Genomic DNA, 12,098 nt, shown 5'->3' with positions numbered 1-12,098 from the left:
TTAAGTGGGTCGCCGTGTTGGTCTGATGTAGCACAAGAAAAATTGAGTCCAATAGCACCTTTAAGTCCAACAAAGATTTATTCAAGGTGTGAGCTTTTGAGTGCTTGCACTCTTTGGCTCAGCCATTGAGTGAGTGGCGTGCAGAGGGTTCAAGGTTCAATCCTTGGCATCTCCACTTAAAAGGAACAGGGAGAAGGTGATGTGAAAGAGCTTGGACTGAGACCCGGGAGAGTTGCTGCCAGTCTGAGTAGATGATGGACCTTGATGGGCCAAGGGTCTTATTCAGCATAAGCCAAGGGGCCATGGCTCAGTGGAAGAGCATCTGCTTTATCTGTAAGAGGTCCCAAGTTCAATCCCTGGAAGTATCTCTCATTGAAAGGACCAGGCAGGGGATGATGCAGAAGGCCTTCCTGAGGACCTGGAGAGCCACAGCCAGTCTGAGTAGATGACCCTTACCTTGATGGGCCAAGGGTCTGACTCAGCATAAGCCAAGGGCCATGGCTCAGTGGAAGAACATCAACAAAGGAATCTCAAAGCAGTTTCCTATCGCCTTCCCTTCCTCTCTCCAAAACAGACACCCTGTAAGGTTGGTGGGGCTGAGAGAGCTCTGAGAGAACTGGGACTGGCCCAAGATCGCCCAGCTGGCTGCATGTGGAGGAAGAGTGGGGGATTCAACCCAGTTCTCCAGACGAGAGGCTGCGGCTCTTAACCACGACAACAAGCTGGCTCGTACACTGTGCTGGCTCTTTAGCGTCATATCACTCAACTTAGAACCGTCGGGTAGGGGAGCGTGAGGAAGAAAGGGGGGAGAAAGGGGTGTATTTGGAAAGGCCATAGCACTTCAGAGACTTGTTAAGGGGATGACACTTGCTGTATTTGTCCCAATACGGCTTAACTTGGAACCAGGCCAACGATGGAGAACATCCAGTTTAGAGTGGAAATGGGGAAGGGGCCTCTGTGTGTATATGTTAGGCCTGCCAGATCCCATCTGTCTGTCCTCCCCTCTCGCCACCAGAAGGTTGCCAACTCTAGTTCTGGGAACTCATGGAGATCTGGGGGTGGAGTCGGGGGAGGACAGGAGGACAGGGCCACAGACTCCAGTCTCCACAGCAGCCATTTTGTCTTCGGGAACTGATCTCTGTAGTCTTTGGCAAAGCCTTTGGTTTATTAATACAACCCTAGAGAGCCTCTTGTGGCGCAGAGTGGTAAGGCAGCCGTCTGAAAGCTTTGCCCATGAGGCTGGGAGTTCAATCCCAGCAGCCGGCTCAAGGTTGACTCAGCCTTCCATCCTTCCGAGGTCGGTAAAATGAGTACCCAGCTTGCTGGGGGGTAAACGGTAATGACTGGGGAAGGCACTGGCAAACCACCCCGTATTGAGTCTGCCATGAAAACGCTGGAGGGCATCACCCCAAGGGTCAGACATGACTCGGTGCTTGCACAGGGGATACCTTTACCTTTAGACCAGAATTTACATTACAATACAAATACAGTAGATATACAAAGATTAAGATAGGAAAAGATTCCCAATCATGGAAGTTAATAAAATTTCAAATTAAAATACAGTGCACCTAATAACACAAGAAGAGCCTCTTGTGGCGCAGAGGGGTAAGGCAGCCGTCTGAAAGCTCTGCCCATGAGGCTGGGAGTTCGATCCCAGCAGCCGGCTCAAGGTTGACTCAGCCTACCATCCTTCCGAGGTCGGTAAAATGAGTACCCAGCTTGCTGGGGGGTAAACGGTCATGACTGGGGAAGGCACTGGCAAACCACCCCGTATTGAGTCTGCCATGAAAACGCTAGAGGGCGTCACCCCAAGGGTCAGACATGACTCGGTGCTTGCACAGGGGATACCTTTACCTTTAATAACACTATCTCCACTCCGGTATTTCCCAGGCCTTCCTCATTTTAGGTGCCCTCCGTGCAAATTTAGCCACGGCAGAGGAGAGTTCAATATTTTTATCTGACGGCATGATTTTAATTCTCGGAATTAAGCCTAATTTGTGGGGAAGATGAAGTAAGTTCTCTTCCAGTTTGATCGCACGAATGGCATTCAATTAATATATGTTCTGATGTTTCAGTACTCTCATCCTTATCCTTAAAGGAAAAGGTATCCCCTATGCAAGCACCAGGTCATGTCTGACCCTTGGGGTGACACCCTCTAGCGTTTTCATGGCAGACTTAACATGGGGTGGTTTGCCATTCCCTTCCCCAGTCATTATCGTTTACCCCCCAGCAGCAAGCTGAGTACTCATTTTACCAACCTCAGGATAGAAGGCTGAGTCAAGCTTGAGCCGGCTGCTGGGATTGAACTCCCAGCCTCATGGGCAGAGTTTTCAGACAACATTTCTGCTGCCTTGCCACTCTGCGCCAAAAGAAACTCTACAGATACATAATCACTTGTAAATAGGTGTTATTTTAAATCAGCCTCCCCTGAAAGGAGATGGGAGCATATCATAGCAAAATAGCACAAATATTCTCCTATGTTCAGGGATGACAAAACTTGATAGATAGGAGAATGGCCTCAGATAATTAGGTGGAAGCAGTAGAAAAAGGGGACTGTTTTATTGAGGTTGACGGTGAATATCAAAGAATCACAGAATCATAGAGTTGGAAGGGGCCACACAGGCCATCTAGTCCAACCCCCTGCTCAACGCAGGATCAGCCCTAAGCATCCTAAAGCATCCAAGAAAAATGTGTATCCAGCCTTTGCTTGAAGACTGCCTGTGATCCAAAATCACTTTGTTTTGATCTCTGTAGTCTTGATATCAGCTGTAATTTCAGGAGACCCTGAGGCTCTGTCTGACATCCCATGTGTGTGAAGTATTTTTTTATGCTTCTTGACTTCGTAATAAAGGCCTTCTGAAAGCGTACTGCCTTATATAACAAGAGTTTTTTTGTTTCTCTTGTGGGAGCAGGTGATCTATGCTCTGAATATGAAAAATGACGAACATGAGGCCAGCATCCAAGCTCTCAAGGAGGCTCATCAAGAGGAGATTCAACACATCCTTGCGGAGACGAGGGAAGCCGCCCTCCACTACAAGAGGGAAGTAGGGAATGAAGAAGAGCTCCGGCAGCGGATCCAGGCCCTTGAGAAAGCTTTGGAGCAGTGCAGGCACTCGAAAGAAGAGGCCCCAAATGAGTTTGCCACATCCAGGAAGCTGGATGACAAGAGAGGGTCACCAACAGAGAAGGAGGACATCTTGCCCCCCAAGGAGGTGCTGCACATGGACCCGGACTCTGAAAACACTGCCTGGAATTCGAACAAGCAGTCAAACGGTCTCTTAAATGAACAAGGGCTGTTTGAGAGGGAAAAGCTGAACTTCGAGGGGAACTTAAATGAAAAGGGCAGTGTGGAAATGTGGACTTTGATCACGGAGACAGAAGCCCTCAAGCAGGAGAACCAAAAATTAGTAGAAGAATATGCCGAGAGAGCGAGGCAGCTCCAAGCCTCCCATGAGAGAGAGAAAGAGCCCTGGCAGAAGGATGATCCAGGCCAAGGGGGGCAGCAAAGGGAGATGGAGCCCAGGGGAAACGTTGAGGCCCAAGAAGTGGGGTCACAGCAGCACTTGAGGAAGCTGGAGGCTGATCTGGAGACCAAAGGCCAGCGTATCAACGATCTGATGAAGCATTCCCAGAAGCTGGAGGAAACAATGCAGGTAGAACGTGACATTCTTGCACATATGCTTGTAAATTTTATCTCATTCAGTGTCAGACGTACAGGAAACTCACAACAGGCTTCTTAATAATAAAAAGCTTTATTGATTAGAACTATACGTAAGCGACTGAGAAGTCAAATCTGACCAGAGGCCAGATTTGCCTCAGCTTATCAATACATTTCTCCCGCCCAAAACTTGACAGTTCCCAAGGGAGGGGGCAGAAGAGAAAAGACATATGTGTAACATAAACAGGATTTCATTCTCACAACCTTGAGGAGGTGACAACAACCCCAAGAGCCCACAACAAGATAAGGTTAGCATAACATCACTACTCATTTTTATAGCTAGAAAAACTACAAGACCTGGGGCAAGCAGGCGCCAGGCCCAATAAAGCAATATAACTGACATGGAGGAACTCAGGCTAATTTATGACAGAGATTCTACAATCCTGACATCCCTCCGCACTAAAACAAACTTCCCTCCCCCTCCTAGCCCGCATCGACAGGGCGAGGACAGTCGGGGAAAGCTCGGTGGAAAGCCCGGAGAAGGCGGGGCGCCTTCACATTCACAGCCTCAACCCACTCTTTGTCCCCTGAGGGGAAATCCTTCCAATCAATCAAGTATTGGAGGCGGCCCTTGTGCATACGAGAGTCCAAAATCTGGTTGGCTTCATAGTGGGTGTCTTTATCGATGTAAATTGGCACCGGTGTAGCTGGAGGGGGGTGCCACCCATCCGGGGTAGGGGCTCTCCGCAGCAGGCTGGAATGAAAAACCGGATGCACATTCCTGTAAGTTTTTGGCAAAGCAAGTTCCACAGTTACAGCATTAATCAGTTTCACAACCTGGAAGGGTCCCACATATTTGGGGCCAAGTTTCTTTGATTTTTGTTGGCAACGCAAGTTCTTTGTGGACAAATAGGCCAAGTCACCCACTTTCCAGGCGGGCGCTGGTACCCTTTTCTTGTCTGCCTGGGTTTTGTAAGCCCATTTTGCATCTTCGAGGCTTGCAACTATTACTGGCCACCCTGCACTAATAGTCTCTGCCCACTTGCTGACATCAGGAGCCTCGGTGGACTCCAGCTCCCAGGTAGGGGCAGCCACTAAATCCGTACCGTACACCACCTTAAAGGGGGACACACCCGTGGAGGTGTGGGCCCCATTATTGTAGGCAAACTCAGCCAGAGGCAACAGGGCAACCCAGTCATCCTGTTGGTGGTTGACAAAACAGCGCAGGTATTGTTCAAGAATTTGATTCACCCTTTCAGTCTGGCCATTCGACTCCGGGTGATAGCCCGAGGTTAGGGCTTGCTCCACCCCTAACAGTCTCAAGAGCTCCCGCCAGAACTTGGCAACGAACTGGGGGCCCCGATCCGTGAGCAGGCGCCCCGGGATCCCATGTAGGCGTAGTATGTGGGTCACAAACAACGAGGCCAGCTTGGCCGCTGAAGGCAGGCCAGCACAAGGGATGAAATGGGCTTGCTTGGAAAATGCGTCCACTACTACCCAAATGACGGTTTTCCCCTGGCTGGGAGGTAGGTCCGTGATAAAGTCCATTGTGACATCAGTCCACGGACGGGAGGGGGTGGGCTGGGGCTGCAACAATCCCTTTTTCTTCCCACCAGCAGGTTTGGAGACGATGCAAGTGGGGCACCCTTGCACGTAGTTTTCTACATCCTTACGTAAGGTTGGCCACCAGTAATGTCTCCTGACCAGGTGCAGAGTTTTCACAAACCCAAAGTGTCCAGCGGTTTTTGCATCGTGACAGAGTTTCAAAACGTCCCCTCGCGCCGCCCCTGGGACATAGAGCCGCTCGCCTTTGAAAAACAACCCCCCTTTTTCAGTTAGGTCTGGGCGGAGGGAGTGGAATTCAGAGTCCTGTGACACTTCCTTCTGAACCCAGCCCCCCGGGATTGACGCTCCTTGCTTTGTTTGGCTGCGTGTCACTGCGGCCATCCCCAGTTGGGCGGGGGTAAAAACTGTATCCACCAATGGGTCACGCTTGCTATTGTACTGGGGCAAGCGCGACAGGGCGTCCGCCAAAAAGTTCATTTTGCCCGGCAGATGCTTAAGGGAGAAGTTGAACCGAGCGAAAAACTCCGCCCACCTCATCTGCTTCGCTGAGAGCGAGCGGGGCTGCTTGAGCGCCTGCAGGTTTTTATGGTCCGTCCATACTACGAAGGGGACTGCGGACCCTTCTAACCAATGTCTCCAGGTGGACAAGGCTAATTTCACTGCAGCCGCCTCTTTTTCCCAAATCGCCCAGTTTCTTTCAGCTCCGGAAAACTTTTTTGACAAATAGGCCAGCGGGTGCAACTTCCCATCCTCCCCCTCTTGTAGGATCACTGCCCCCATTGCTACATCCGACAAATCTACTTGCACCGTGAATTGCCTAGTAGGGTCGGCATGGGCCAGCACCGGTTCAGAGGTAAACAACAGTTTCAGCCTCTCAAAAGCGTCCTGACACTGGGAGGTCCACTGGAGCGGCGCACAAGGGCGGCTTGCCGCCTTCCCCCCCTGTTTTGTCTTTAACAAGTCAGTGAGAGGCAATGCTACCTTGGCGAAACTGGGGATGAACGTTCTATAAAAGTTTGCAAATCCTAAGAAACTTTGCAGCTGTCTCCTTGTGCGGGGAGGTTCCCAAGCCAGCAAATCCCGCACTTTGCCTGGGTCCATCTCAATCCCTCGCCCCGGTCACCGTCTTCGAGGGGCATTGCGCGAGGAAATGACCAGCTTGGCCACAACCCAAACACAGCCCCTTCTCCATGCACCGAGTGCGCTCAGTCGGCTCCAACTTCGCTTTCGGCTTGGCTTTCACGGGTGTAGAGGTTTTCACTCCTGCCTTCCCTGCAAGACCCTGGAATACTGCGGCCCTTTCCAGACGGTTTTCCATCTTCTCGGCCAGCTGGACCCATCCGGCCACCGTGAGGGGGTCGTCCAAAAGGAGGCATTTGCTGGACAAGTCCCCTGAGAGGCCCCCCACGAACGCGAGCACGCGTTGGGGCTCGGTCCAGTCCGGCACCGAGGAGGAAAGCTCTTTGAATTCTCTGGCGTACTCAGCCACCGACAATTTTCCTTGCTTCAGGGCCTTGAGCTTTTTCTCTGCCGTCTCCCTCTCAAACGGTTCCACGTACATCTGGTGCATGGATCGCAAAAAATGGTTGTAATTGCGGATGGCTCGTGGGTTGTAACGGTACAAGTCCATGAACCACTTCACTGCCTTCCCCTCCAGGGCTTCCCCCACAAAGCGCACGCGCTCGGCGTCATCATGAAAAGTGAACCCCATGTCCATCATGTAGGCTTGGAGGTGCACCAAAAACGAGGGAAAAGTTGCGGGGTCCCCCGAAAATTTAGCCTTGAATTTGTAGGTGCTCCGCATTTCCACTCCCCGGAGGTGGGGAGGCAGACGTCCCTGGCCCCAATCTGCCGGAGCCGGGGGTCTCGCACCACGGCCGATGCCTCGTCCCAACCCCGCTGCCGCTCTCGCCTCCGCTGCAGCCCTTGCCGCTTCCGCGGCTCGCGCGGCCGCTGCCGCCGCCTCTCGTGCCGCCGCCGCCGCCGCTGCTTCCGCTCCCGCAACGTCTGCTGCCGCCGCCGCTGCTCCGTCCGCTGCTCCCGCGCCGTCGGCCGCCCCGGCTCCGTCCGCTGCACCGCCTCCGCCGGCGCCCTCGCGCTCCTCATCTTCGCCCTTTCTCTGTGCTCTCGCCAGAGCCGCCGCCTCGGCCTCCACGGCCGCCTGCATCGCTGCTGCCTCGCGCTCCCGCAGGGTGGGCAGACCTCCCGATCTCCGACCACTGGGCTCGCGTGTGCCGCCGTGCACCTCTCGCAGCAGGCGTTGTGTCTGGCGTTGCTCCTCTGGATCTAGCCGACTCGAGAGGTCCTGCAGCCAATTGGTCACTCTGCCCAGCTTGTACTGCAGGTCTTGCGTCTCACCGGCGGGCTCCAGCCCGTAGCTAGGCATTCCAAGTTGATCCGGCCACTGCTCATCCCCTGTTGGGCGGTCATACTTCGATAAACGCCTGCGTTCGGTGACGTGCCTTTCCAAGAAGTCTTCGGGTCCAGGAGTTGCTCCCTCCACGGCCCTGAGCATGCCCGAGCTGTACGGACCCACACCGGCTCCGTCGCCCTGGGAGAGGTCCCAATCCAGGCCCTCTCCTTGTTCTGTAAAAGTATTTCCTTTGCCCTGCATGTTGGCAGGTGAAAGGAGTTGTGAGATTTGACTTAATGTCAGACGTACAGGAAACTCACAACAGGCTTCTTAATAATAAAAAGCTTTATTGATTAGAACTATACGTAAGCGACTGAGAAGTCAAATCTGACCAGAGGCCAGATTTGCCTCAGCTTATCAATACATTTCTCCCGCCCAAAACTTGACAGTTCCCAAGGGAGGGGGCAGAAGAGAAAAGACATATGTGTAACATAAACAGGATTTCATTCTCACAACCTTGAGGAGGTGACAACAACCCCGAGAGCCCACAACAAGATAAGGTTAGCATAACATCACTACTCATTTTTATAGCTAGAAAAACTACAAGACCTGGGGCAAGCAGGCGCCAGGCCCAATAAAGCAATATAACTGACATGGAGGAACTCAGGCTAATTTATGACAGAGATTCTACAATCCTGACATTCAGTGCCTTGACTCATCTGGCAGCATCCAGGGGAATAAAACCAGTTCCCGGCATTTTGTCTCACTCTTTCCAAATTCTTTCACCTACCCCTCTGATAAAAAGCAACCTAAATCTAGGCTGGGCCAATGTAATTAGGACTAGGTGTGTTTGCCAAGGACAGAGAGCAAGTTGAGTCCCTGATTTAATGTCTTGGGACATCTGAAGGCAGGCTGGCCCTTGAGCTTCCTGGGATTGTTTCTGGGGGGGCACCAGCCCTGAAGGGTGGTCAGGGTCAAGCTGATGCCCTAGTCTCAGTTCCCTGCTTGCACTATAATGCCGAGGGATGCCAGCCTTTGGGTGGGAACTGGGGATCCCCAGGAATTAAAACTCATCTCCAGACTCGAGAAGATGGCTGCTTTGGAGGGTGGACTCCATGGCCAGATCTCCAGGCATGGCAACTCTTCCTGGTCCTCAGTGGAAACCTGCTTGTGTCTTTGTTTCCAAGTCCTGTATTTGCTGGGGAACTAATGGAAAGAACTCTCCCAACAAGCAGATTTCCAAGAGTGGAAATGAACACAAAGTGAATGACCTCACTGTCCTTGTATTCCAGCTCATGCAGGGTAGGAGAAGAAAAAGAGAAGTTGGTTCTTATATGCCGCTTTTCCCTACCTGAAAGAGGCTCAAACCAGCTTACAGTTGCCTTCCCATTCCTCTCCCCACAACAGACACCCTGTGGGGTGGGTGAGGTTGAGAGAGCGCTGATATCACTGCTCAGTCAGAACAGCTTTATCAGAGCCGTGGCGAGCTCAAGGTCACCCAGCTGGTTGCATGTGGGGGAGCGCAGAATCGAACCTGGTCCTAACCGCACCAACCGCACCAAACTGATACCAAGGAAAGCAACAGTTCCCTAACAAAATTATGGCCAACCAGAATAGAAGGGCTACGTGGAATGCCGTTTCCCAGATTGTACACATTCCTCACAAAAATCTTGTTTTGTTTATAGTAGATTTGGCAGAGGCTCCCTTCAATCCAGTGAGATTTTATTCTCCCAGAAGGAAATGTAGGATGAGGCGTTCTAGCAAGGACAATCCAGTGACTGAATAGCTCTGCTTGTTAATTAATTCTTTCGGCAAAGTTATTTTATGTAGATATATAGATATTGAAGATTAAAGATAAGACCACCAGTGTTTATCAGTGGGTTTCTCCCTTTCTTGGACTTGAAGCAACCCGAAGCATATGACTGGTGTAAATTATTAATTATTGCTTATTATAAAGCTGGTGTAATTAAGTAGCAAAGAGAATCTGCTGGGAGGGCTGTGATTCAGATCTCACTTTTGCTTACTAGGCTGCTGCAAGCCTAATAATCCATTCCTGAAATAAAACGTACCCAGCATGCACATTGCTTGTAATTAAGGATTAGCTATAATAGTGGGCTTTTCAGCATCCTCATTTTCCTCACCTGTAAGTTCCCGTTTCTTTGGGGTAGGGGTCTTTTTGCACGTCTTCAGCACCCTCTGTTGGTCTACTTGATATTACACCAGGTTGTGTCTGGCATAAAAACCTGCTGTTTAAATCTGCAGGGAGCTATGCTGAACATAAGCCAGTATAACCACTAGAGGAAGCAGAATACATGGAGAACAGGGGGAAATGCACCTGAAGAAACAGAAACTTACAAGTGAGGCAGAAAAGCTCAATGTGCAGGAGCAGCATTTTCTGGATGTCAGTGGCTAAGGCAGGATCCCGCTCTCCGAATCTTGGTGAGCTAATCTTACAAAACAGCGGAGGCCATTTCTTCTTGTAAATATGAACAGGTAGCACTGAAGTCCACAGAACCTGCTTGCACCTGATAAAATAGCATGTTAAAGATTCTTGGAAGTAGAAGAGTTGTCATTAATAGAAGTGTGCTTGCTAGCTGTTGGTACAGGTTGGCACTAACCCACAAGGAGAAAGCTACAGTGGGCACGGCCTATATACGACAGTGAGTAACAATGGAGTTTCCCCTAGTAGTCAGCCATTAATCTAGGAAGTTGGTACTGGAGGTTAGAGTGTGGATCAGAAACCATAGAACTGGGGCAGTCCTAGAAGAGAGGGGAAGTGATAGGAGGAGACCCCCCACACCCCTCATTTCATGTGCCTCAGTGAATGTCCTGAAAGGTTGACATGTGCTCCTACAGATCTCTCAGTTTTGTGGTTTTCAATGTTAGATTTATCTCCATTTTTCATCTGGGGTATGGTTCGGCCTGTTTACCCTGTGCAGAGAACGGAATGGCACTGCTGTCATGTAACGGTGGATGCAGTGTTAGAAGATCAGCAAGTGAGTGAGATGGTACAATGGATGTTGCTGAGTCCAGTGATTGTGTGGTTTGGGTGTCACTGCAATTGAAAACAAGCTTGATCCCATGAGGAGAACAGGGCTGATTCTGCACATACTTTGTTTTTTCTGTTGTGGATCCTGATCGATTTGAACTTGGGTCCTCCTCTGTCCCCCCCTCCCCAACTGAAACAGAAAGTGTTCACTTGATTGGGAAAGCTCAGAATGGGGAGGGGAGACAAGCACAGCAGGAGTCTCTTTCTTTTCTTGAACCGGTGGGTGGAGGAGGATTGGCGACAGCAGAAGAGAGAGAAATAACAAGAGGCAAATCTCTGCTGAGAGAAGTTAGGGCTTCAGGAGCACAGTCACTTTAAGGGAAGCCTTGCAACCGGGAACCAGGAAGACTTTGAACTGACGTCCTGGCCAATCAGGGAAGACTGCTTTGCTACAAGGCATGGAGAAGGAAGTTAATTCGAAAAGAGCAAAAATCTGCACACTTCCAGATGCTGGATTTTTAAATATTGAGGCTTATATCCCCTTCTGCCTCTCGCACGGGAAAGGTAGGGTCACTTTGGATCAATCATGCATGCTGCAGAGGGAAAATTTAAAGCGTCCAAAATCAAAATGGAAATCTAATTCAGTGTAGATGGGAGGGATTTATTTGAGCTGGGAAAGGATGAAAAGCCCGGTGCGGAGTACCCCCTGAGCAGCAAGGGCCATGGCAGTCCTTTCAGGCTTGTAGAACATTAATATGTGCTTACAGGACCTGGAAATGCAGCTCAGGGAAGCCCAGCAAGTGGCTATGGAGTCAAAGAGGACCATGAAAACCCTGGAGGAGGAGCTGACGAGAGCCAAAGAAAGACTCCTGAGACAGGATAATGCAATTCTGCAGAAAACGGGTGAGGAAAAGCATGCAGTTCTCGAGAGCCAGAGGAGCATTGTGTGGGTGAGCTGGGGAGTCCCCAGAACTAACACAGAGTGCCAGAAAAGGAAGATGGTGACCCAGGCTGAAATTCCAGCTGAGCCAAAAAGCTCACCAGGTGCTTTGGGGGTGGTCCCCCTCTCTCAGCTCAGCTCACTTTGCGTGGTGAGGGGAGGGGGGTTCAGGATAAATGGGGAAAGGGCGAAGAACCTTGTATGCCACTCAGACCCCCTTGGAGGAAGAGTTGGGTGAAGGTACAGAAACAGACAGAAATCTCCCCTGAGCCATAAACCAGCTTTGCATAACTCACTGAGTCTCCTTGTAGGAAACAAAAACAGAGTCCAGTCACACTTGTAAAACCAACAAAGATTTATTCAAGGCATGAGCTTTTGAGTGCAAGCACTTGTGCACTTGTGCTTGCCCTCGAAAGCTCCCACCTTGACTAAATCTTTGTTGGTCTTAAAGGTGCCATTGGATTCTGGTTTTGTTGGGCTACCTCTGAATCTATCCTTGTATGATGTGGGAGAAATAACACAGGCCTACCTTACAGGGCTGTTGGAAACATGGGTTGGATCCTACAGCTTTGCTGGAGCGTCTTGCATCAGG

At 50.7% G+C, this 12,098-nt stretch overlaps 1 protein-coding gene across 5 annotated transcripts in view; it reads left to right on the top strand.

Annotated features, from left to right (window-relative positions):
* FAM184B (family with sequence similarity 184 member B) overlaps positions 1-12,098 on the top strand; it is an 80,108-nt gene that overhangs the window by 18,870 nt on the left and 49,140 nt on the right. For 4 of the 5 annotated variants that reach the window (XM_077301467.1, XM_077301468.1, XM_077301469.1 and 1 more), the window contains exons 2-3: positions 2,913-3,653; positions 11,334-11,469. In XM_077301467.1, coding sequence (XP_077157582.1) covers positions 2,913-3,653; positions 11,334-11,469 — 877 coding nt within the window. The remainder of the gene's footprint in view (positions 1-2,912; positions 3,654-11,333; positions 11,470-12,098) is intronic. The other variant, XM_077301472.1, reaches the window with a different exon arrangement.

The sequence above is a fragment of the Paroedura picta genome, chromosome 10 (assembly GCF_049243985.1).
Source record: "Paroedura picta isolate Pp20150507F chromosome 10, Ppicta_v3.0, whole genome shotgun sequence".
Taxonomy (NCBI): Eukaryota; Metazoa; Chordata; class Lepidosauria; order Squamata; family Gekkonidae; genus Paroedura; species Paroedura picta.
Note: the sequence above shows the minus strand (reverse complement) of the source record. Positions and strands in the feature narration are given on the sequence as shown.